At 42.6% G+C, this 25746-nt stretch overlaps 3 protein-coding genes across 4 annotated transcripts; 2 read left to right on the forward strand and 1 right to left on the reverse strand.

Annotated features, from left to right (window-relative positions):
* The first annotated feature begins 159 nt into the window (after positions 1 to 159).
* On the forward strand, positions 160 to 6884 carry dbr1 (debranching RNA lariats 1). Its single transcript, XM_049593968.1, has 9 exons — positions 160 to 294; positions 2427 to 2765; positions 2848 to 2972; positions 3058 to 3138; positions 3222 to 3307; positions 3410 to 3634; positions 3786 to 3863; positions 3948 to 4093; positions 5545 to 6884. The coding sequence occupies exons 2-9, from the start codon at positions 2569 to 2571 to the stop codon at positions 6317 to 6319; spliced, it is 1713 nt and encodes a 570-aa protein (XP_049449925.1). The 5' UTR covers positions 160 to 294; positions 2427 to 2568; the 3' UTR covers positions 6320 to 6884.
* A 4663-nt stretch (positions 6885 to 11547) lies between these two features.
* On the reverse strand, positions 11548 to 17131 carry rab5b (RAB5B, member RAS oncogene family). Its single transcript, XM_049593977.1, has 6 exons — positions 17016 to 17131; positions 15882 to 16198; positions 15634 to 15785; positions 15236 to 15358; positions 14731 to 14824; positions 11548 to 12029 (listed from the first exon to the last, which is right to left on the reverse strand). Exons 2-6 carry the CDS (start codon positions 16045 to 16047, stop codon positions 11914 to 11916), a joined length of 651 nt encoding a protein of 216 aa, XP_049449934.1. The 5' UTR covers positions 16048 to 16198; positions 17016 to 17131; the 3' UTR covers positions 11548 to 11913.
* Positions 17132 to 17262: 131 nt separating this feature from the next.
* Positions 17263 to 25680, forward strand: lcmt2 (leucine carboxyl methyltransferase 2). Of its 2 annotated transcripts, none has more exons than XM_049593965.1 (14): positions 17263 to 17648; positions 19088 to 19206; positions 19816 to 19897; positions 20016 to 20196; positions 20296 to 20452; positions 20986 to 21175; positions 21273 to 21380; positions 21494 to 21581; positions 21661 to 21888; positions 22802 to 23047; positions 23140 to 23237; positions 23483 to 23670; positions 23783 to 23918; positions 25282 to 25680. In XM_049593965.1, the coding sequence occupies exons 1-14, from the start codon at positions 17601 to 17603 to the stop codon at positions 25444 to 25446; spliced, it is 2034 nt and encodes a 677-aa protein (XP_049449922.1). In that variant the 5' UTR covers positions 17263 to 17600; the 3' UTR covers positions 25447 to 25680. The 2 variants fall into 2 exon arrangements, with proteins under 2 accessions (XP_049449922.1, XP_049449921.1); XM_049593964.1 differs by having other exon boundaries at positions 19082 to 19206; positions 25282 to 25678.
* Positions 25681 to 25746: the final 66 nt, after the last annotated feature.

Here is a 25746-nt window from a genome sequence, read left to right on the forward strand (position 1 = left end):
TAAAATTAAGATTATATACAGATTTTTTCACATTTAGCAATCAATACTATATACTCGCAAATAAATACGTAAATATAAATAACTGCGTTCAACATTTTTTGTGTTGAATCTGCTTCCGTTGATCAAAGCACTGATGACGTTTCGCGCATGCGCTTTAGTGATAGCTGCGAGGTGGGAAAATTCATTCTATGGTGTCTCTTCATACTCGAGACATAAACATGATTTTCAGGAGAAGTTTCTAACTTTACGGAGCACACAACCCGACAGACACTCTTCAGTTTTTCATTAATCACCGTAAGTGCTCAGTTTGTGTCCTTGTTTAGTTTTGTTTGTGTGTTAACGTGAGAAACATGGTTCACGACCGTTGGTGGTCGTTTTAACACCATGTAACGTTGAGGGGCATTTATAACCTTCGTAGCTTAGCTAGCTAATGCATGTTTTGTTATGTGGTTAGTTTTAGCAGTGAAGTTGCTAACTAACGGTGTGTTGTAAGTGACTACACTGGACAGACTAATTACTGCAAAGGCCTTGTGGACTCGCTGATTAGGCTGAATGCCAAGTACAAACAGCCTCATGTGTCAGATAAAGGTGATACAATATACACGTTTTAAAGAGCTCCACAAGCCCAAAGTAACTGTACCCTAACGCCAGGTGCAGTGATGAAAGTGGACACAGACAGTCCTGCCACTCTAACAGCTTCTGTTCCCATGGATTTCATTTCATTGCCTCTCAGTACACCCTTTATTTAAATATGAAACTTAACACTGACTGTTCTGTGCTTACTCTGACTTAAAGATGATGCCTGCCACTGTATTGGAAAGTCCAACTCAAGCCCCCTATTATTTGAATTTACAGCAAGTTTAACCAAAATAAAAAAATGAAGTCAACTCTCTGTACATTGACCGACAATACTGTTGATAGGCTTGAACCAGGGGCGTAAAAACAAACAGTGCAGTTGCACTGGAGCCTGTGGGAAGGGTTGGCCTTTGTAAATGATTTAGATTACCACCTCAGAACTACACTGTGTTTATATAAAAAAAGAAACTCAGATTAAATTAAAAATGGTGCCATTTACTACAGGCTATTTGCCCTGGAAAATGCAAACCCATCACCATTATGATTTTCGTTTCTTTTTGGGGTGAAATAGTGAGTAGTAAGCTATAACAAAATCAAGTGCTTATTCTACATAAACTATAAAAACATATGAATTAACTATATATTTATTAAATTAAATGAACGAATAATAAATAATGAATCATTTATTATTTTCTTTGATATTTTGTCATGTACAGATCTGCAGTGATGATTGTTGTGTAGCCTATATGTTAATGTTGAAGTCTCTATTTGATCATGTGACAAGACGATACGATGAAGGAGCTAGTTTATGCACAAAATCTGTCAAGACTGACAAGTTGAGCACATCTGCAGGTCCAGTAAGCAGTCATGCCTTTTAAACAGAAGCGGAAGTAAGAAAGAACAAGCAAGGAATGAATAGGAGGCATTTTTATAAACAGTTGCAAATGGTGTGTGTGTTTGTGCCTTGTAACTCGTAACTAGCATGCACTGGGGCCCCTGGTAACCACCTTACTCCACTGGCTTGAACCCAATATCAATTAATCAGCTGATTATTTTCTTAATTGTTGTAACAATAAAATGTAGGAAAAACACCTGAGGTGATGTTTGCAAATGATAGGTAGCCTATTATCTAATCAACCATCCAAAAACCCAAAGCTATTCACTTTGTTATCACGTATGACAAAGACAAGCATAAAATTTTCACAATTATGAAGCATGAAAGCAGAAAATGTTTCTATATTTTGCCTAAAAAATGACAAATTATTCCAGAAAAAACAGTTGTCAGTTAATTTATTGTTGATTATTAGACGTATAGTTGCAGCTTTAATTTAATGTCAGACCCACTGACCTAAAACTTGGGCTGCGTGATATGGAGAAAAAAAATGCAAATATATCTGTATGTAAAAAGTCTCCCTTCTGAAAATAATTAAAATTAAGGTAAGATTCTCCGTCTTTTTGCTTTTTTTCCTCAATACCAAAGACAAGCAAATGTACACTGTAGGATAAATGTCAATTTTTATACCACATTTTACCTCAAAATCAGGATGCACTGCTGCGGCCCTAATTACTTTGACAGATACTGCAACTGCAATATGTGTCAGGATTTTAGTGGGAATGGTCATCTTTGCATTTCATTTTCAGTCTGTACCAAAAAAGCATGTTCCCTTACATCTGGAATATGATTTTTAGGCCAGGGCAGCTTTGTAGCATCACAATATCAATAATATTTGGATTAATTTTGCAGCCTTATTTAAAACCATGTTGTTACTCTCCTGTCATGGCTGATCCTTTTCAGTGAAAGGAATAGCACCACCAGTGTTTTGAACGTTGTGTTGTTTGTTTCCCCACAGATCACCAACCGATTATTTACAAAGGAGCCGTCCTCAGCGTCCCTGAGTGTGGAGGCTGACCGCCCCTCAGTGGGCACAGAATACAAACCAACCCTTACTGTGACTTTTATCTGGGGATCAGCAGCTCACCTATTTGTGCAGAATGAAGATTGCAGTGGAGGGCTGTTGCCATGGCGAGCTAGACAAGATCTACGAGACAATCGGCTATTTGGAGAAGAAGGAAGGGGTGAAAGTGGACCTGCTGCTCTGCTGCGGAGACTTCCAAGCAGTGCGAAATGAGGGAGACATGAAGTGCATGGCAGTACCTGCCAAGTACAGGACGATGCAGACCTTTTACAAGTCAGTTCTCTGTTTAGTTTCAGTGTTTTAAAAGTGCAAGATGTCAGTGAGGGAGGTTAAAACTTTACTGTCTTTGTTGCAGATACTATTCTGGAGAGAAGAAGGCTCCGGTCCTGACCATCTTCATCGGAGGGAACCATGAGGCTTCCAACCACCTGCAGGAGCTGCCATATGGCGGCTGGGTGGCGCCCAACATCTATTACCTGGGTAGGGACCACCTGACGTGAGCTGCTATTATTATTGTCTCTTCTATCTGTTAATCCCCAGTCCTGATTTAACCGTATTTCCATAGGTTATGCTGGTGTTGTCCGCTACAAAGGGATCAGAATTGGCGGCTTGTCTGGAATCTTCAAGTCCCGCGACTACAGAAGGGGTACGTTTTTATTTACTGTCTAATGGTTGAAGTTATAAACACTATGCATGCAGTATGTTTACAAGAAATGTGTGCTCTTTAAGGTCACCATGAATTCCCTCCATACAATCCTGATACACTTCGAAGTGTTTACCACATCCGAAATATTGAGGTTTTCAAATTGAAACAGGTAAATATCGTAGATTCAGCTTGTTCTCTTGCACACATTTAAAAAAAAATTATCTCAACAATATTTACTAATAATAATTCATAAACGCTTATCTCCACTAAGATCCAGATGCCTATCGACATTTTTATGAGCCACGACTGGCCTCGTGGAATCTACCACTATGGCAGTACGGGCGAGTTGTTGCGAAAGAAGAAGTTTCTGCGTCAGGAGGTGGAGTCCAACACTCTGGGCAGTCCTGCTGCAGAGGAGCTCCTAGCTTACCTCCAGCCCAGCTACTGGTTCTCTGCTCATCTGCATGTCAAATTTGCTGCTGTTATGCAGCATCCGGTGAGAATCACAGTTTGTGTGCAGCGAGCTGAATTGTTGCTCCTGTCAGTATCAGCAGCTGATATGTCTTAGGTGTTGATTTTAATAATTCTGGGCACCAGTCTAATGTACCAGTATGTTACACCAACTCAGTGAATGCTCTTGTCTGTAGCCCAAAGGTAACGCTGCCCCACGTCTGACCAAATTCCTGTCGCTGGATAAATGTCTGCCCTACAGGGAATTCTTACAGGTGAGAGATTGTTGTGTTGAGGTCACAGTCTAGTTGAAGGTGTAGTGATCGTGCTAGGTGATGACATATACGCTTGTGTTGCAGATTGTGGATGTGCCAGACAGACCGGGTTCATCTGAGGGTCTTGAGTATGATCCAGAGTGGCTTGCTATTCTGAAGGCCACCAACAGTCTGCAGAGGACCACTCCTAACCCCTGGAACCCCCCAGAGAATAATGGCCTGCATGAACGGTACACAGATATTAAGACATATAATTACAGGTTCCCCACACATTAATTTGTTTGTGGCAGCCCTGCCACAGTGTCAGGCACATTGAAATTGAAACTTAACCATTTGTTAAGTTATAGACATAGAACACTGTTTTTTGTTTGTTTGTTTGTTTTTTTGAGCGCTTGCATTTTAGTATTGTCTTTGTCTTTTACACCCGACTGAAGAGAAAACCAGCTGCACTCCTTTGCATTCCTCTGTAGCAACTGCTTCTCTTATCCATCAATCTGATCTGATTAGCTTTGATCAGTCTGACCACAAACTGATCAGTTCTCCACCCCAAGGCTCAAACTTAACAACCTGCCCCTGCGGGAGAAGAAAGGTATACATGTGCTGGGTAAACGGACCCGCTAAAACCTCAATTTTAGAGAATGGGCACAGAATGAAGGAAAAACCTAGTGAGTTTCCCGTGTGTGTTTTAAATCTATTTTTTTCTGTTATGTGCTCATCTTACAGTTGCAGCACAATCAGCCCCGTACATGTTAACACAAAGCCTTTCTTTTTCATATTCAGTTTACTTTATTGTAAGACAAGACAAGCTCTTAATGGAAATTTTTCAGGACTGATGCTTAAAATAATGTAGCTGGTGTAATAGTTAATCAGCCAGTTGCTGAAAATTCCCTCTCATACTTTTGCAGCTTCAGCGTAGTTTTATATATGCATGGCACAAGTGCATGTGGGGTGTGTCCAACTCTGCTTTTGCAAAGTAAGGCACAAGGGGCAAAGGGGTTGTATCCAGTCCCTTAATTAATCGTAGGTGTGTTTTGGGTGTGAGATTTATTCAGCCAATCAGAGTGTTGCCTACCATTCCCTTTAAAAGCCACTGGTGCCTGCACCTGCCACACTGCTGTTTACATGGTGGGTTTGGCAAAGTGGAGAAGCGAGCAGTTGTCTGCTGAGAGTAATGCAGTAACAGCAGTAAAACTGGGGACATTTAAGCAGCAAAACTAAAAGCTGGAGTTTAAACTTGACAGAGGAAACAGACCTAAACTTTTAGCTGCTGAATTAATCACTGAAGTTATGCTGCTTCGAAATGTTGTCTATTAAACTTGCTTGGCATGGAGTAAGTACACAGGCATTGGTTTTTTCATGTGCACCGTTTTTTTGATACGTATTTTATGATGTGCTTATAATCATTTTATCTCAATACAGTTATGAGATTGTCATTAATATTTTACTTATTTTAAGACCTACATGCCCATGGGTGCACAGATGGACTAAGTACAGTTGCTACATACACACCATGGGCGCTGGTCTTAAAAATGACAACTGCGTCAGTCTGAAACTAGTAACAACAGTTGTGCTGTGTTGTGTGCCCCTCTGCAGCAGGTGTAAGATGCTCAGTGACACAGCTGATGGGCTTGTACTTTTGATTCATGCTGTTTATTATATATGGATTGTCTGTACCCATCAGGTGGGACTTCAGACCCTCAGAGGTGGCCATGATGCAGGTAGTGGAGGATCTCAACGGTGACCTCGCCATTCCAGACAACTTCAGCCAGACTGTGACACCGTATGACCCCAACAGGCCTCAGCCCCACGCCGCTCCCAGCTGCAGCACCAACCCTCAGACCACTGAGCTCTGTGCCACGTTAGGTCTCACAGACCTCTACGCCTACGCCGGGCAGGGAGGCGGTGATCTGGGGAGAATTCAGGGCAGTACTGGAGGAGAGGAGGATGATGAAGATGGAAATAGTGTGGGAAGTGCAGATGAGCCCAGCGAGTACCCGACCGACACCTCAGGATTGTCCAATTCATTTAACCCTGATGAGATCACAATAGAGGATGAGTGGGAGGAAGAGGAGGGAAACGAGGAGGCTGAGGACAGGTCTAACTCAGAGGCAGCAGTAAAGGGAGCTCAGCTCTCTGATGTACCTGTAGGTGAAGTCCACACCCCCAGCCGCATGGTTCTGCCTCCGCCCAAATCTGACGCCTCCCCCAATCTACTGTCCAAACTGATGAACCTGCCGCCTCCCTCTCACTCTACGCCAGCAACAGTCCGCACTAACTCTGGAGCAGAAAGGGAAGAACACTGTGAGGATGATGTTGAAGATGCTTCAGCTGTACGTGTCCCAAAACGTACCAGTGACGAGGCCGAGGCTCCTGGCAGCAGAGGCCCGACTCCGAGAATCAAACGCAGGAACCAGGTCATCTATACGGCAGTGGAGGATGACGAGAGTGAGGGTTAGAGGTCAGGGTGAGATCAGGCCAAAGGTGAGGACTCACTACATACCATCTGTCACAGAGTGAACACTTCATTAGTTTCACTGAGTTGTAAAACTTAGTATTCGTTTAAATATTTTCTGTCTGCTGCTGACATGACAGAGCAGGGGTGCAGCAGACAGCAGACGACTAGAGAGGGTTAGTTTCTGGATTCAGTTTCTACAGAAAGGTTATAGATTATAACCACAAAAATGTTGTCTCTTTGTTTTAATATTATTTTTATATATTTTAATTGAACCAAGGGGATTTTAGGAAACAGATTTTTGGGTTTTGTGTTAATTTTTTGGACATAATTTCAAGACAACGGCAACGTGAGGAGACTTGTTTTTAAATGAATTAATCACATCATACACAGTTGTGCAGCCAGTTGGCAAAAGGAACAAATGAATTGTGGCTGTTAATGTATTTTCAGGGTTTCTACACATTTTCCATTTCAAAGTTCCAGACTTTTCTAAACTCAAATTTCCAGACTTATGTAGATTTTTCAGACACATGTTTATTATGTAAATAAATCCAACTGTTAACATGTCACATTCTGACTTTGTATGCTAATATGTTGCCAAATATTATTATTTATAATATATTATGTTTTCTTTAATATTAATCACCTGAAAAGAAGAATTGCATTTTTGTTACCTTTGAATAAGCCGTTTATATCTTCATTGGGAGCAGGTCCTTCAGAGCCATTCCCACTGGCCACCGCAGTTAGCAGCCCTTCCATGACAAGGGTGTCAAAAAAAACCCACAGAGTTTTTTCACAAGAAACTGCGTAATTTAGTAGGTTCCCAGTCACAGTGAAGTGGAGCTACTGTTTCAGCTGGACGAGGACATTTAACTGGCCTACTGTCCTTGTCCCAGTATACAAGCACGGGAGGGGAATCCATTTATTGAGCCAAGTATGTGCGACTCCTCTACGATAGGTGGAGATATGCCCCCTTTCATCTTGTTAGTATTGGACCTTTTTCCTGTTGACCTATTACGTCACAGACTAAACAATGGACAAACAAGTTAGCTACGGTTAGCTAGCAGCTAACTGCTACCATGGTGGACAACTTTACAGCTCTGTACATTTGGTCCGTCCAGAAAGTCACAGCTCTGGATGTAGATTTCTCCATGTTGTTACCGGCTTCTTCTTCTCTTACACATTTAATGCTATTGGACTTCCGGGTCAAAACCCAGGGCGGAAACTGTGGAGCATGCTCAGAGCGCCTCTGACAGTTTGGCTCTGATTGACTTAATCTGACTTCCAATCGCATTATCTGGGTGACTTTGAGAAATTCAATTTAGTACAATTTCAGTTGGATGAACACGTTAACATGTATTTTAAAAGTCCGGTTTTAGTCGGACTAACACATTAAATCTATTTTTCCTAATGTCATGTAAACTAGAGTGTTTTTACTGGTTTAAATCACCAGGTTTGTTTATTTTGAAGAGGAGGAGACCTCTGCTGATAATTCAGCTGCAGGTAAAAACCTCCTGAATGACTGGATGTTAAGTTATCAGAGGAAAAAATAGCAGGTGCTAGGCTAATGGCGCGTCTCCGACATGTCAAACGGTGTCAGCGCAACACTGATTTGTAACGTGAAACTGCTTTAATCAGTGTTCTTCATCAGTTTCAATCACTTGATCTGCTTGTTGTGGAGAGAAATAGACCTCTGTGGATAATTCAGCTCCCATTTAAAACCTCTTGAATAATGAGGACTGATGGAATATCTGCTGGTTGCAATCAGCAGTCCTCACTGCTAGATACCACTAAGTCTTACACACTGGACCTTTAATACTTTGTCTTTTGTTTTAGTTATCAGAGACAGTAGTCAAGTGAAAGAAAAGCGATCAGCATTCTGCACTCAAAGCGCCATTCACAGCTTTATTGAACACTTTACATACTCAAGGTGCTGATGAAAAATCAAGTTTAAATTGCACAGAACACTGAACCTACCTGTGATCACTGAAGGATGAGTAAGTGAATGCTGTTAATGAGATCTTAGTGTCCTGGAGGAGAGAGCGAATCATTTCAGCTTTCATTTGAAAACTAATTAAAAACAGCGTTGTTCTTCAAATTCAAGTCTTATTTTCAGACCCTTAATTAGTTCATATTGTGATCAAAACACCTTTAAATAAGCCTGGTTGTGATTCTAAAAATAAAGCACAGCAAAAGATTTTCCTGGACACCAGTATGTGTTTAAATCAGACAGATTTCTAACATCGATTAGAGTCCTTTTTTTCTTAAACGATCCATTCCAGGTTCACAAGTGTGCTCTGCTAAAATCAACATACACTTTCATTAAAATTAAGACAATAATATATAACATACAGTGTATTCAACAAGATCTCTTTACATCCATACAAAGAGCCAATACAGTATAGCCTAATGACAGGGTGCCAGGTTATTGTATAGTACAAGCCGATGTCAGGGAAATGGGTTTTCCTGCACGTTGCCTACGAAGCAAGCACACACTTAGAGAAAGCCTCAAATATGATTCACAGAAAAAGAAAACTGGGAATAGGCACTTCTGTTTTTTTGTGTGTGTTTTCATCAATTCACTTCCTCATTTTTTTTTTTTTTTTCTTCAGCCAAGCCGTAGACAGCAACCAAGCACACAACTCTGTTTTAAGAGCATCATATTGAGATAAATGAAAAAGCAAAACCATTCAAAATCACTATGGTTTCATGTTCACCAACAACTTAGCCGTAGGACACGGGACAGATGAGGGACACATTGGACACAAGATGGGGAGATGTTCTCCTACAGGGTACATGGTACAGGTTTACTACAACTCTCATAGTTTCCTTTCCTCCTTTCTTTCTCTCTGTCTCCAATATTTCATTTATCTGACACCAGTAATTTAATCTGGACAGAGCCATAGATGGATCATGAGCCCCATCACTCCTACAATAATTGAAAAATTAGCTTAAGCTTTTTTACTCCGCACAGGGAATTTGTAAGGGTTGTATTTGAGGGACACGTTCTCTGCTACAGACATGTCATCAGCTAGAACTCAGTTTTCTCCTCATACATAGCAATGATAAAGGGAAACTTTGGTCATTTCAACCTGGACCCTATTTTCCCATGTTTTGTGTCTAAGTGACAAATGGAGACAACAATTTTTGAAACTGGTCCAGTAATGAGAGAGAGCGCTGCACGGATGTAACAAGCAGCGATGTGGCTCGTCCACATCGGCAACTGTGCACTGTCAACTTCTGTCCAGTGAAAGTGTTAAGTTTTGCCACTGACAGGCTCAGATTGTAATATATGTGTTTTATAACATTATGGAAAGGATCCCTACAGAGATATACCTATTTGTTACAGAGAAAAATCCCTTTAAGTTTAACCAGAAACAGCTCTAAAATCACCGTAGTCTAACCAACCAGACTCCATTTAAATAGACAGTAATTTTATCATCATAAAACAAACTTCATTTAAAGTCGACACACACAAAAGACAATTAACAAAAGCTGTCTTGGTTTGTCTTTCCACTGTTCCAGCCATCACCATCTCTGGTGTGGTTGAAATAAACCCTTAATTCACCCAGTTAGATGTGAAAACATGCTGCCTCTATGCACGCTAAAATTACTGTTTATTTAAATGGAGACTGGTGGGTTTGACTACGGCTCACGTTATCTTTATAGAAGTGTCCGATAACGTTATAAAAACGATCCTACAGAGGAATTAAAGGTTTTTTTAACTTTCACTCATGTGGGGTCTCATTTATAAAACAGTGCGTAGGATCCTTACTAGAAATGTATGTACAAAGAAAAGCCAAAAATGGTGTGCACCAAAAAATATTCGACAATTTCTACAATCCACCTCTCCATCTCTGTCGCCAATTGTCTCTAAAATGTTCGTAAGCATAGGTCAAAGTGTCTCCCATCAAGTCTGTTTTTATAAATCACAACTTTTACGTGGGAAGTGGTGTCCGCCTCTTTCAGGCCTCGTTTTATGCGGACGTAATGTTTATAAATGAGACCCCTGGCCTGTTTGTTATTGTGTGTAACCAAGTCTCACTTCAAATTTTGCAGACATTTCCATAGAGTCGAAATTAGCAAAATAATTAGCCATGATGTTGAAAACCTTTTCGATAACACTCGTGAGATTTCTGTGCTTAAGCACAAGGAAATCATCCAACTCATACTAATGTTTCCACAATTGTTTCGCTGCAGTAAGTCACCTTTCGCAAGATTTTAGGACAAGACTTCTTAAACGAGACTTGGTTAGACACAATGACAAAAGTACCAGCGAAAAGTAAAGAAAAGGGTTTCATTTCTCAGTCGGGATCCTTCCCGTAATGTCTGACATGAGTCCTAATAATCTGAGCTGTCAGTGACAAAAAACAGGCACTTTTATTGGATGTAAATTGACGGCACATCGCCTGTTTTGCTGCAGCTACCTCTCTGAATACTGGACCAGCTTCCAAAATTGTTGTCTTCATTAGTCACTGACACACAAAAACTTGAGAACACAGGGTACAGGTTTACAAACACCTGTTTCCCTTCAATGTCATGTCACTACATACACTCCAGATCAATCCTACATCGTTGCTGTACACAGCGACAACCTGTTGCTTCACATTTTTCCTTATAGCACTCGAGCAAGGCATTGACACCCAAAATGTGAGGAACACGGCACTTCAGCAATCTTTCATTAAAATATCAAGTCCATCAGACCAAAAGTATCAATCAGAAACACAATGTAAAATCAGCCATCATGTAGAGTTTAAATCTTTTCCTCACACAGTCTTGACAGAAGGAGAGGAGAGATGTGAGTGGAAGGAGCACTCAGAACACCGGACAACAAATACGTACAAATGGACTTGAGCAAACTGTGCCATGGGTCTTATCTAATGTGCGCCTCGACAGTGCCAGTGACACCAGGGAAGGTCAGGCAGGACATGGAGGGATTACAAATCATGGGATCATTCCAGGGGTACAATATGTGGCGATATTCACAGCAGGATTTGTTTGATTCTGGTCTAGGAGGAGGCAAAGCAAGCCGGGCGCGAGCTCCGACAAACGGAGAAGAAGAAAGCGGTCACAACTTTACGTTTTGGCTTTTTTTGTTTTATGTCTTTGCCCTTTTTTCTCCTTTCCTTTCTTGGCCACTCGCCAGCATGTGCTGCTCATTTTGTGCATTTTTACGCAACCGGGGCTGTGACTAAACAATGCAAGGCAGAATGAGACGAAAAAGAAAGTTCACAATTAGTGCTAAATACTACAACAGGCTCGCCACTGTCTTCCACATTCTTTATTTTCCTCCTCTCAATCTCAGTTTACCTCCCTCGTTCTTTCCAAACGCAGAATCTCAGTTGTTGGTCAAGAGACGCAGGTGTGACACGTCTCCTCCATCTGTGCTCGCTCTTCCTTTCCTCTTATTCTCTCCTTTGAATTTCTGTCTCTGAATTTCTGTCTGCTTTGACAGGAGGATGAGTGGAGGGTAAGAGGGTGAGTGGACACTGGGTCTCCCCGCATCAGGCCCACCCCTGTAAGTTGGTTGAAGGAGACAGGATGGTTGAAGGGCTGTGGTGGTGTGGATGGTGGAATACTGGTGGGACTTGCGGAGGTTTAGTTCCCACCGCAGCAGGCTCGGGTGGAGTGGGCATCTGGGTCCTGGAGGTTGACTCCCCGGTGTCGCGCTGCATGTGTAGGGTTTTGGGTGTCTGTTTTTGGCATCTTTTTTGCTACAGAAGACAAAGTGAAATATGTTAACCTTAGATAATCAAAATGAACTCACACTTTGTAACTAGAAAGTACTAAGACGGCACATTTTTGTGCTCCCGATGGAAAACAGAGTTACTAGAAACAGTAGGAAAACTACTCATGGGTCAGAAAATACTGAGGTACAGCCGCCATTAAGCAACGCTAGCCGAAGTAGCTCCCCCACCTATGACATAAGTAAGAAATTTTTTTTGTTTTAATTCCTGTATCTACATCTGAATTTAGATCTAAACCAAAGTAGTAACAGATAATTATGGATACATGCACCAGACTTTCAAAAATATTTTACACAGATAAGTCCAGTAGCTCAAAAGAAAATAACGTCTGTATCACACTGTCAAAAAATACTTTGAGTAATCCCTAAATCCACATTTTAATCTGGATTTGCACCTTAATTCACATAGTGTGTGAGCCTCATTTTCTCATCATAATACATCATTTTATCAGAAGGAAATACTATTTTTAATCCTCATATCTCACAATGTCTGGTTATCCTTTTAAAGACTCTAGGACTGCATAAAAAATAATAACTTGTTCATTAGCCTATGACTTAATTTAAGCAAGAATCAGGATGATAAAGCTACTGGGAGCTTTAAATACAGTGTGCAGATCTTGTGCCTGGCTCTTGCCTTAGTTTGATTTTTTTGATCCAGCACCTGTGAATGTTTTTTGGCTGTGCCTGTCCTCCACCCTGCCTGTCCTGTGGCTTAACTTCCCACCAAATTTAATTAAGTCTCTGAGCAAATCCTTGACATGCAGCCAATTTACAAACAACCTGGACCAAACATATAATCTCTTAAAGGTGGACTATGCAGGATTTTCCTAAAAAAAAACAAAAAACTAAAGACCATGAGAAGTGTGTGGTGGTTTTCTTATTCTGCTGTGTTCAGGATGTTCCTGGGGCACAGTGTGGAGGTGAGATTGAGACTTAATGAAAAGGTTGCGACCAGGAGCCAGATGCATAAAACTCTTTGTAGATACACGACTAAAACTTTGCGTACATCGTTCAAAGACAGAAATGTGCGTACCCATTCTTTTATCAGATTTATAAGCAACATGTATGCCTGATTCTATTTTCTGAATCTCAATCACTGCAGCTGTGCATGTGCCTCATTTCCACCCCCACAGATCACCGGAAATTGATGGGAAACGCCCTTAAATATCCATTTGCATATTGATACTTGTTCCTGCTGTACCACTGATTATACCTGTGAATGAAAACAACAGCAAAGAAAGTGCAATTTGACTGGCGAGATTTTCAAGCGGTGTCGGAGCAGCTGATGTTACACATGGCTGTGGATATTTGTAGCATTTGTACCAATAATTCATTACATTTCTGCAGTCCATTGTAATGTTAAAATCTCCATTATTACTGTTGTTAAACGTCAGAAGGATGATCAGTGATTCATTCATAGCACTCATGTTGAAACTGACTTTGCAAAGTGCTTCACAATCCAGCATCAAATTCAACAATAGTTAACATTGAGATTAGGGCTCAAACATATATAAAAAGATCGATAAGCCCTAAATATTTCAAAATGAAGTTTATTGTTATGCTTTTAATTGTTAATTTACAGAACGCTGTGCAGCCTGCAAAAACAGTAATATGATAAGTGAAACTGACCAACAACCTGAAAACAATGTGCTATTATGAGGTTACATCTCTCGCCTTATATTTCATGTTGACCTTCATATTACCTGCAGTCATCTCAGCTAAAACACATCTCAGTGTGTACACCTGGTTTGAAGTCTGCGTGAGGTCTGCACATATTTGCTGCACATTCGTCCTGTATAAATACTAGTTAATGTGTGGAAAAAGGCGTACATGTGGTTTCTCTGCATATGCATCGTTTATATGTATGGCCCCTGGTGCTAGATCATAAGCAGCACAGATCTGAGAGGAAGCTACAAAACTTGCAAATATAGCAAGGCGAAACACTAGTGGTTCGGCGTGGCGTCTGCAGTGATGTGGGTAAAGTGCCAGACTGTCTAGGTGAAGAGAGAACTGAGCAAGGAGGTGAAGCTTTCGATTCACTGGTACATCTGCGTCCCAAACCTCACCTATGGTCACGAGCTCTGGGTAGTGGAAGAATGAGATCGCAGATACAAGCAGCTGAAATTAGTTTCCTTCATAGGGTGTCTGGACTCAGACAGATAGGGGGAGGAGCTCAGACATCCAGAGGGAGCTCTGAGAAGAGCCTTTGCGCCGAAAGGGGTCAGTTTAGGTGGTTTGGGAATCTGATCAGGATCCTCCTGGGTGCCTCGTGGTAAAGGTGTTCCGGGCACATCCACCTGGTAGGAAGCCCCAGGGCAGACCCAGGACACACTGGAGAGATTATATATCTCATCTGGCCTGGGAACGCCTCGGGATCCTCCAGGAGGAGCTGGAAAGTGTTGCTGGGGAGAGGGATGTCTGGAGTACTTTGCTCAGCCTGCTGCCCCTGCAGCCCGGCTTCAGATAAGCAGTTGAAAATGGATGGATGGATGGATGAAGTGCCAAATGGACGAAGCTCGTTCCAAAAGTAAAGTGAATCTGAGGTTGGCTTTCACTTTTGCTTGTGATGCTGTTCACAAACAGTTCCTGCATAGAATACCTGATGACGCCCACAGTTTTAGCCTCATTCTCTTCTGTCTAATCATTTGCTTAAATGAAACGACACTCACCAATGGCCAGGAAGAGCTCATTGACGTTCATGGCTGTCTTAGCAGAGGTCTCCATAAAAAGCAGGCCAGTGTCTTCAGCATACGTCTGGGCCTCCTTTTCCACACAACACACACAAGCAAACATAACATCAGCAGTAGTTTAACAAACACTTAAAAAAGCCTCAAGCGGAAAAGAACTAGAATGTCTCTTATCTACAAACAGCAGGCACTCAGGAGAGCACGACACAAATCTCTGAGCTGTGACGTGCAGCCTCTGCAACAAATAAGGTTTATGTTTCGTATCGTAAGGTAGCCGCTGACTCAGAGGGACTTCACCAGTGCAGTGCAGCTGAATAGGTATGGTTAAAATGCATTTCACAACAATTTAATGCACAGATCCTTGTGCCCTGTTCTCCCGCCACACGCCTGAGCCTGATTTCCACTCCTACAGTAGTCTTGATCGACTGTTCACATGTAAACACCTCCACCTGCTCCACTGCAATCTCAATGAAAACAAGTGTCTCACCTCGTACTCTACTAGTCTCCTCTCTGCCAGGTCAGCCTTGTTCCCGGCCAGGGCAATAACAATGTTGGGACTGGCCTGCCTCTGCAGCTCCTTCACCCAGGCCTTGGCTCTCTCAAAGGTCTCCTGCATAAACACAAGATCAAGGTCAGATACACCGCCGACACACATGTAAACACAAGGGAGAGACGACAGAGGTCGGGGAAGCTGAGCCTTAATAACACATCAGGGAAGTTATTCAGTCATATAAGTTAGGGGACAAACTGCTCTGATATTCTGATGTAGGATTTCTTCATGCATTTGTTTTAGTTGTGTAAAATAAACCATGAATGCCTCACGAACAATTCGGCAAGAGGCAAAGGGTGTTACCCAGAATAGTATTGAAGCTGTTTATACTGTACCGGCTTGGTGATGTCAAAGACAACAATGGCCGCCTGAGCACCACGGTAGTACATCGGAGCCAGGCTGTGGTATCGCTCCTGTCCTGCAGTGTCCCAGATCTCAAACTTCACTGTGGTGTCGTCTAGACACACCGACTGAGCCAGGAACGCAGCTGGATGTGAAGGGAGAGAAATGACAGGTTACCTCCTCAAAATCACCTGAGTATTATTTAAACCCAACATACAACCTTCTCACCCTCCTCACTCACCTCCTATGGTCGTCTCCTGGAACTCATCGAACTGTCCCTTGACGAATCGCAGCACCAGGCTGGACTTGCCCACAGCCATGTCTCCCAGCAGCACCAGCTTGAACTGGCAGATCTTGGTCTGCGGTAGTGTGCCGTTGGAGCGGCCTCCACTCCCTCTGGAGCTCATACTGGCCCTCGTAGGAGACGGCAGGTGGGCTGGGCCTCCTCCCTGGGCTGGAGACGGGTGCTTCTGGGATGTCAGTCACTTGCACTTCCGTTCCAGAGTGAAGTCGAGCCTCGCTGATGGTGTCTTGACCTCTCTTCGCTCCTTGTTTTACCTGAAAGGTTTTGTTGTGGTGCAAGATTACATCATGCTTCACCTTATATACACTTATCTTTCTTTCTCAAAGGAACACACACATCTTCAGATGCATCCATAAAGTCTAAAGATAATGGTTTTAAAGAAGGGGTGCAGATCTGACATGAATTGTAGGAAAAGAAAGACACGTTTGCATTGCAGCTGCACCACTTTACATTCATCAGCCCTGAGTGTGTGTTGTTTCCTTGCTTCTCAAATACTTGTATTTCTCAAGGCAACAAACGCCTCCATGAAGTCAGAGGAGGGTGGAGATTTCCTTTGCAGGAACACCAACAGACAAGTTTGCATTGCAGCTGCATTGCTTAACACTTAGCAGCCCTGCATGTCTGTTGTGTGTTCACAGATTCAGACCCATGATTCAAAATATGACCCGATGCTCGCTGTGTCCCATTATCATGCAGTGAAACTCGAGCTTTAACAGGGATGCTGCGCCTCAAACTGCTGTCTCCCACCTCACAGACCTCAGTGCTGATCATCCATCACTGCAGCACATTAGTCATTTGAGACATTACTGCGACCTCAGCGTCTCTCACTGTGAGGTGTGTGACGTCCCTGCTTTGTGTCACTGTTAACATTAAGGTTAGTCCCTCAGTAAATGTTATCAGATCACCAGCCCTGCTTATCTGGCGTTATGTGCTAACGGGACACCGCTCCGATCACTCGGGTCAGACGAGACAAAACTGAATTTATATTTCGACGCCCGATTAAACACACAAACACAACCTGTACATCTGAATAACGTGTTTCCACGGAGAGGAAAATATAAAAATATTCACCTTGTTTAGTGTCGTTTCAGCGGCGCAGGTATCGCAGGTTTGACTGTTGACAATTTGGCTATATCAGCTGGTAAAAGAAAAATGTTAACACTTCCTGTTCAGCTGGCGCATGCGCACTGAGTGCCGCATTGTCAAACCTGTGAAAGAAGGACCGCATTCCCCAACGGTCCCTTCAGTGACTTCACAGTTTTACAGTCTTCAGTTTGATTAAATTTACTGATTTAGACAAACATTTATTGTTATTTTTTACAGCCGAATGCAAAATCATTTCCATTTACAACAGCACGTATACTCAAAGTCCAGACAATCACATGACTGCCGCCGCAATAACAAATATTCCCTTTAAATTGTAAATAATCTGAATGGGCTTCTGAACGGGATTCCCTGACCGAGAGTGTGGCCTCCAGGCCGCAGGGGGCGCCAGAGGGCAGACAGGAAAACACCCGGAAGTCTTTACCACGTGAAGGATGTTTGAATTATTTTGATGTGTAGACTCCACTCAGCACTGAAAACTATTAACATTTATTAAATACACTTTATAATGTGTGTTAGAGTTTGGTGGTGATGTGACAGTTTGCTGACGTAATGCCAACTACAAACAAAAAGAAGCAGAAGAAGGGGAGAGACACCGCGGTAAATCTGACTTTACTTTCCTCTACTTGCTGCTTATTTACTGTTAATGTTAGAGCTAGCAAACCTGATATCAAACGTATGTAAAATTTTTGGTACTTGTACTTTATTTGGGTAACTTATTTCTGTTGCATGGCACCATGTAGCTCAACACTACTGCAGCTCAGAAGGGTAATGTTGTGCTTTTCATTTTAATTAACAGCTTCAGTTACTTCACAAATAAAGATTTCACATGCAAACTTGATGCTCTTATAGGATATGAAGCTTTGATATAGATTAAACTACCCCAAACGATGTTTAAAACACCTTAAAAATTAGTAATAATGAAGAAAATAGTTAGTGTAGCTGCGTTTAGAAGACAGGCTGGTTCAGCTCTGTCCACAGAGACAGGAGGTAGAGCAACATGAGAACAAACTTCATAACAAAAATTAAATGTAAACTAAGATTTTGATTGACTCTCTGGCCAGATTGAAGTGCAACATCTACTTGGAGAAATAGTGCCAGTTCCACAGATGCAGCAAAATGTGTCAGTGCATGTCACAGCCTGAGAGACAACCAACACAACCTACAGATCATCTCATCACAGATCACACTCTGCCTTTGTATTTACTCCTTCACTTAATGTTTTTTCTTTAATTTTGTATTAATACTTTACTATTAATTGTTCCTTAAATAAGTTAATTACCTATTATATCCCATTGCAGTTAATTGAATTCACTTTCTTAAATTGTAATTGTGGGGGCGTCGGTGGCTTAGTGGTAGAGCAGGCGCCCCATGTGCAAAGGCTGTTGCCGCAGCGGCCCGGGTTCGAGTCCAGCCTGTGGCCCTTTGCCGCATGTCACTCCCTCTCTCTCTCCCCCTTCACATTTCACTGTCCTATCAATTAAAGGCAAAAAATGCCCTAAAAAAAATTGTAATTGTGCTTTGGCAACACATATGAAATGTCTTGCCACTAAAGCTTATTGAATTGAAATATAAGTGACTGTAAAATATCAGATGCTCTTCAAGGAAAGGACCAACAGTCATGTGAGAATTAAAAGCAATGCCTGTCCCAGTTTAGAGTAGAGTAGAGGTCCATGGTATGAGCTGGGATAATCTTTTATTCACATGTATGAATAAAGAATTTTTAACCATAATCAGAGTGCCTTGGATGCCTTGTTTGACTCTCAGCCCGCACCATGGACATCTACACTGAGTAAGCAGGGACAGTCATTGCTTTCTATTCTTATGTACTCACTCCTTGTGATTAACATGTAGACTTGGGTGCACATACACAGTAAGAGCCTGAATGTAAATGTATAGATATGGATAAAATGCAGATTAGATTTACTACTGGCAGAAAGTAGCCTGACTCAAACTGGTTACAGGCTGAGGCATCTGCAGTATAAAGACTCTGTTGAGTTGTTTGTTTTTTTTGTGTGTGTGGCTGGACCCAGGTACAGGGGACCAATGACAGCAGTGTGGTGAGCAAGGTGTCTGCTGCAGCGCAGGGCTACTTCCAGGATGTCTTCCTCCAACACTTTGTGTGTAAAGTGGCCAGGAGGGCCCCGCTCATCAACAGGTCAGCGGTGCATGGGACTCAGTGATCGAGGTCACAGTCACTTTATTAAACACACAATGTACCTTTGCAGGAGTTGGCCTTGGTTGAAAATGGCGGTGTGATTTATGAACATGCACTGACAAAGAACCGCCTCACACTTGGGGTAGGATGAAATTAATCTTATGTGCAACGGAAGAGTGCAGGTGGAACAACGGTACAACAAGCACAGATCACATATCATCACATCACACTGTGTACTGTGGGATGATGCATAAAGCAGGTCTGATGTTTCCTGCTTTACATAAATACCCACTAAGGTTTCAAAAGACTTATATGTACTGCAAGGTGATAAAAAATTGTTAAGTATTAATAATGACAGAATGACATCAAAAAAATGAATGACAAATCAGAAGGCCTGGGATTAGGACTGTAACTACAGTACCACTTATTTTTACTCTGGATTGATCTAAAGTATTTTTTCTTGGTTATAAAACATTAGAAAGTTTTTCTTAGAACTCAATATTATGTCCTCATATTGTATACAGTTGTAAACAGATCACAGTGTATGATAATAACAACAACAATAATGTGTTGTCAAATTAAAGTCTTTCGTGTATCCGCACATTTCAGGGGCTACTACGTGCGCTGGCGAGCTGTGGACCACTGTGTGAGGAGGTTCCTACACATCACTGAAAACTGCCCCAAAAGACAGGCAAGTTACAGCATCATGTCCAACACTGTTTTATATAGAAGGTTTGCATTATGAAGGGTGGCATTATTTATTTACCATCATTTGTCTGTCTCTGACATTATCTTTCCCCTCTTGTTAGATTTTGTCTTTGGGCGCAGGATTCGACTCTGTGTATTTCCGCCTGCACGCAGCTGAAGCACTCGACAGGGCTGTTGTTTTTGAGGTGGATTTTCCTGATGTCAGCCGGCGCAAGGCTGCTCTTATCAACTCTAATAATACACTGAGGGAGATGTTAGACCCCCATCTACCTTCTCTGACAGGTTTGTCATTCCGTCACACACTTCACTGAGATTCAAAGAGATGTTCTTTGTCATATATCATAATGTTATATTCATGAGCATAAACCTGTGTGTGTTCAGGACCTGTATTTGTGTCCAGTGGTCAGTACCGTCTGCTCGGGGTGGATGTTAGAGAGGAGTCCCAGGTGGAGGAGGCTCTGGGTGCAGCTGGGCTGGACTGGGCTGCCCCCACCCTAATTCTCTCTGAAGTGGTGCTCACCTACATGGAGACACAGTGGTAAGGACTGCTGTTTGGTATATAAGCTATATGCTGCAGCTCTAATGAGAATGTTTTCATGCCTCCGTGCCGGTGATAGCTGTGGCCAGAGGCATCGTGTTTTCGGGTTGTCCGTTTGTTACGTGATTTTCGTGAGTGCAATATCTCAAGAACGCCTTAAGGGAATTTCCACAGATTTGCACAAACGTTTATTTGGGCCCAACCATGAACTGATTAGATTTTGGTGGTCAAATTTCAAGGTTACTGTGACATCACAAAACACGTTTTTGGCCTAACTAAAATTTCACACTAATAGGACAAAATGAGGTGATGACATTTTATTTCCACAAGGTCAAAAGTCAACTTCAGCGTGACATCTCGGTGTTCTGCAAAAACACATTTCTGGCATTACTCCATTTGAAGTATTGTCAACAGTCATGGCTCCATATGAGTGGACAGACATGGATGTAAACTATAACTGCAGCTTGACTGGTTTGCGGAGGCACACAACCGCGAGACAGTAATTCTAGTCTGTTTCATGTTTTGTCTTCCAGGTCAGATGCTGTTATTCGCTGGGCGTCAAAGCACCTGCCACAGTCACTCTTTGTGATGTATGAGCAGATACATCCACACGATCCCTTCGGTCGGATCATGCAGGATCATTTCTTGAAGCTGAACTCAACTCTGCATGCCCTTCAACTTTACCCGGACACTGCTGCTCAGAGGCGCCGCTTCCTGGGCAAGGCCAGTACATTCTTTAAACTGTGTCTTGTTACTGTTGCTATTTGCTCTGTGCTGACAAGTGTTTAATCAGATGGTATCGTGGTGTTTTTGTCTTCAGGGCTGGGAGCAGTGTGTGTGTCTGGATATGAATGACTTCTACCTCGGGCTGGTATCTGAGGAGGAGAGAGGCAGAGTGGAGAGCCTGGAGCCTTTTGATGAATACGAGGTTAGCTGTTCAAATGTCTTCTTATTTTGTGGCTTCGTGCGTGTCTCTCTGTTTTATAAAATCAAACCTCCTCGTAATAATATTAAACCTGGTGACATCTTGTCAACATTCAGGAGTGGCACCAGAAATGTTCCCACTACTTCATCCTCACTGCATCTCAAGGCTCTTTGATGGCACAGGTTTTACTCAAGCCTGCTCCAGGTAGCTACCACTTTATTTCCCTCTTATAGAAACCCACAGTTCCTACTTTCAACTAACAATGTTTTGTTGTTTGGCTCAGTATCTCCAGTGTCATCCTTCTGCCCATCTTGGAGCTCCACAGCCCTGAGTGTGCAGACCGTACCAGTTTGTATGGAGGGGCTGGGGATGGCATCCACCTTGGTGAGCCTGGGGCAGGTCCTGCTAACAGGAGGCTCAAGTAGAGGAGGCAGGGGGCCAGTGACCTGGATCCTCCTGAGGGGCCAGGAAGGCTGGAGATCTGTTGGTGTTGAACCATCAGTTGATTTAGGTGAGAGAGCTGCTTCTGATTTTTTGGTTCTCTGTCAGTAGGTGTTTTTGCTCCTACACTACAATGGAATCAGCAATTTAACACTCACGCAGGACTCAGAGTGCCTGGAAATTTCTCTCCAAATCCCAGTATAGCAGGCTTGTAGTCATCAGATTTATTTATAAAACACATTTAAAAACAGCAAACGTTGACTTAAGTGCTTCGCAAAGAAATAAAAGCAGTGATTGGTCACCAGATCTGGGGGGTCAGAAAGTGGAATAGGAGATGAGCAGTTCAAAAATATAAGCAAGCACTTTAGAAAACAAATAAAAGAGTTTTGAAATCAATTCTGTGAAGAGAGGCCAGCTCTGGGGTGATATGGTCTCTCTTCCTGGTACCAATGAGGAGCTGCATTTTTAACAAGCTGCGAGCGGGACAGGAGGATGTTGACACTGCATAGATCACAAGGTTTGAGCAAGAGGTAAAGCTGAGTGTCGTCACTTTCTAAAAATAGACCCCAAAGGAAGCATATACAAGTAAAATAAAATGGGGCCTAATATGGAGCCTTGTGGTACACCACAGGAAATGGGTACAGAGGAAGAGGACACATTGTCGACTGAAACAGAGGCAGCTCGGTTTTGTACGTAGGAGGCAAACCACTGTAGGGTCAGTCCCTGAATGCACACAACATGCTGAAGACGGTCCAAGAGGACTAAGTGATCAATAGAGTCGAAGGCAGCCAAGACGTCTATAAGAATTAATACTGTGTTATTTCCTGTAGCACTGAACAAAGCATCTGCTCAAAATTATTTGTTCAGAAAAGCTAGTTGGTGTTAGTATAACAAATTATCTCTCTAGCTGTGTTATCAAAAGTAAAGTGAGACTGATTTTACTTTCAGTGTGAACAGATGGTTGTTGTGTTTCCTTCTCCCAGGTGTGCGACTCTACCACACAGCTACCTCTCTTCCTGGAGGAGGTATCGTCATATATGGTGGTCGCTCCTCCCCACTCAACCCAACCAGAGGCCTTTTCAGAGTCATGCTGGACCCCGGTGGTCCACCTGATCCTCCCGACTCAGAGGACAGAGAAACGGTGAAACTTAATGTAGAGCAGGTGGTCTGTACGGGAGATCCACCGCCGCCAAGATGGAGGCACACTGCTACTGCAGTCAGTCGCAAAGGTGAGATATAAAACAGGAAGTTTTGTGTGATTTCTGTCTCTCACTCATTTATTTTCAGCCTGCACAATAAAGCTTTCTCATTTTGTCTGTAGGCAAAGACTTTCTGTTTGTGTTTGGTGGAAAGAACGAATCAGAGGCAGTTCTGGCTGACGGATACTTCCTGTGTCTAAACCAGCAGCACTGGACTGAGGTCAGTGTCTTTTCAAAACCCTTTCAAAGCTATTTTTTGGGTTCCAGTGAGAACCAAATTTGTTGATTCTGAACAAAATTATTTTTTGACGAAATGCCCCAAACGGTTCAACATTAAGTGGGGGAACTGGTACTGAACCTGTTCCATGTTGGAGGAAAAGAGGTAAGAGTGTGTGTGTGTGTGTGTGTGTGTGTGTGTGTGTGTGTGTGTGTGTGTGTGTGTGTGTGTGTGTGTATTATTTGCAGGTCCCGGTAGAGGGAGCAGCACCAGAGGCTCGTCATTCCCACTCAGCATGTTCCTATCAGGGAGGTGTGGTGGTGTTTGGAGGACTAGACCGAAGAGGAGTGCCACTGGGAGACACAGCAGTGTTAAGGCCAACTGACAGAGGCTTCTCCTGGGAGAGGATAGAGGTGCAGCCTCCTCCTGTTCCCAGGTCTGATGTTTTTCTAACCCTCCCCATCATTCACTTCATCAAATCCAAACTCTTAAGACCGTGTCCTGAAGTTTCTATTTAAGGAAAGCACCTGCTGTTTGCTGTGTTTCAGGTACTCTCATTCTGCCCATGTGATCGGTGAAAAGCTGGTTGTGGTCGGTGGAGTGTGGCTGCATTCAGATGGTGTACCTGGTGTCATCATGATCAACCTCGCCACACGCAGCAGTGTGGAATTCAGTCTGGACACGGTCAGTTCATATGTATTTCTAAGATACCGATATTACGACAGTGGCTGTAACTGATATTCAGTGGCTTTCACCACAGGTGCTAAACATCTGGGGTTATTGCCCAAAAAGTGGCATCAAGTGCTACACAAAGTACATTTTTATCAATGCATTTTTATTGATCATGTTGCCTTAGGATGGATCTGTAGACCCTTTTATAACCGACATTATTGAATAAATGTCCGGTTGTTGCTTGTTCAGTTGTCAGAACTGAGATTCCAGCAGCAGACTCAGGTTCTACGGGGTCGGACATTAACTTTGTGTTCATCTGCCACTGTGGCTGGTGGATTCCAAGCCACTGAATAGATTATTATTATTGTTTTGGCTGATGAGTGAAGCAAATTTAGCAGCCATTCACATGTTTTACCAACTTTCTGCTGGTGACTGGTGCTAATTTCCAACCATGATCACAACTGTTTCAGAGCAAAAGGTGTTTTGGTTTAAGGAGTGACCATGTCAGCTGGTGACTTTCAGCCGGATGCGTTTGTAGTTGCTCGTTGTAACTTGGCACAGATAGTAAACTTATATGAGTACTATGTAATTAGAATTGATTTAAGTTAAATTGGAGGCTTTTACAAGGACGCCTACATGTTCACATGTTGCCTTCGATACCAGCAACCACGACACATTCGGCTAAAACCAGTTTACATAGTCACTTGTTAAACGGAAACACTGGCGACATCTCTGGCTGCGAGCCTTAAAACGTTGACTACCACTGGACTGAGGACAGGATCAAGAGTTCTCGAGCTACAGTGAAACAAGCAGAATTCATGCTTGGATAACAACTATCATTGAGCTCTGAACTATGCTCGCTAGCACACCAACAACACAAAATGCAGGTACAGACTTCTGTCAGGACATCACGTTAGTGTTTTTTAGGTTTGTTAATTACAGCACAAGCTTCATACAGAGTCGTCTTGTGTCCTTATCTTTGACTTTAAGACACAAATTCTGAGTCTGTCATGGCATTTGACATTCTGCACATAACCATTTATAAAGTAGTCAGTAGCATTTAGTGACTCGTATGGTCATAATTTCTCGCTGACGTACATGCTAACCCGACATTTCTCCACCGAATACATGTACATATCTGACCACTCTGAGTATTGGGCTACTTGCTAATGTCTTCAACCCACTATCAGCTAAATTGTTTATGTAGCATTAGCAGTCTTTGATGGTTAATGCTCTGCATAGCTTGACAAGTTGCTGCACTCTGCTATACTTCTGTTGCCAAACTGCATGCGCATCATCATCAAACTGTACAAAGGTCAAATAGACAAGACGCTGGGTGATAACTCCCTGTGTGTGGGTCTTCTGTCATCTCTAGACCTCTGTGCCCTGGCCTCTGATGCTGCACTCATTCTGCTCTGAGCTGACGGACTCCGAAGAACCAGAGCTGCTCCTAATAGGCGGGGGAGGAAACTGTTTCTCTTTTGGGACTCACTTCAACCCTCAGCCTGTGACTGTGGACCTCAGACCTGTGCTGGGATGAAGCAGCCTTAAGGGTTTCTGTGAAACTGTTAAGCTGCTCAAATTAGTGACTTAAAGTGAACCAACTATCAGACATCTCAAACAGGATATAATGGACGTTATTTGGGACATTCTGAATAGAGCTTACGTCTCCAGGCACTTGTTATTATTGAGCCCTGATGTGTGGATGTCTACAGTGAGTATGCAGGTTGAAAAGACATTAAACATTTCATGCATAGAAAAATCCAAAGAGACGTCCTTGGTCTGCTTATTGGACAGGCTTTTATTTGCGAGACCTCAGTTCAAAATCACAAAATAATGT

This window comes from Epinephelus fuscoguttatus, linkage group LG13 (assembly GCF_011397635.1).
Source record: "Epinephelus fuscoguttatus linkage group LG13, E.fuscoguttatus.final_Chr_v1".
NCBI lineage: Eukaryota > Metazoa > Chordata > Actinopteri > Perciformes > Serranidae > Epinephelus > Epinephelus fuscoguttatus.

Bases quoted from the DNA above. Each gene is read 5' to 3' on its own strand.
- dbr1 (XM_049593968.1), top strand. From the start codon at position 2,569: ATGAAGATTGCAGTGGAGGGCTGTTGCCATGGCGAGCTAGACAAGATC. The intron at 2,973-3,057 runs GTAGGGACCACC...GTATTTCCATAG, and splicing joins GCCCAACATCTATTACCTGG to GTTATGCTGGTGTTGTCCGC. The intron at 3,864-3,947 runs GTGAGAGATTGT...CTTGTGTTGCAG, and splicing joins CCTACAGGGAATTCTTACAG to ATTGTGGATGTGCCAGACAG.
- rab5b (XM_049593977.1), bottom strand. From the start codon at position 16,047: ATGAGCTCCAGAGGGAGTGGAGGCCGCTCCAACGGCACACTACCGCAG. The intron at 15,359-15,633 runs GTACAGTATAAA...GTGTTTATGCAG, and splicing joins TCTTTGACATCACCAAGCCG to GAGACCTTTGAGAGAGCCAA. The intron at 14,825-15,235 runs GTGAGACACTTG...TGTGTGGAAAAG, and splicing joins GGAGACTAGTAGAGTACGAG to GAGGCCCAGACGTATGCTGA.
- lcmt2 (XM_049593964.1), top strand. From the start codon at position 17,601: ATGCCAACTACAAACAAAAAGAAGCAGAAGAAGGGGAGAGACACCGCG. The intron at 19,207-19,815 runs GTCAGCGGTGCA...CGCACATTTCAG, and splicing joins AGGGCCCCGCTCATCAACAG to GGGCTACTACGTGCGCTGGC. The intron at 21,889-22,801 runs GTGAGAGAGCTG...TCCTTCTCCCAG, and splicing joins TGAACCATCAGTTGATTTAG to GTGTGCGACTCTACCACACA.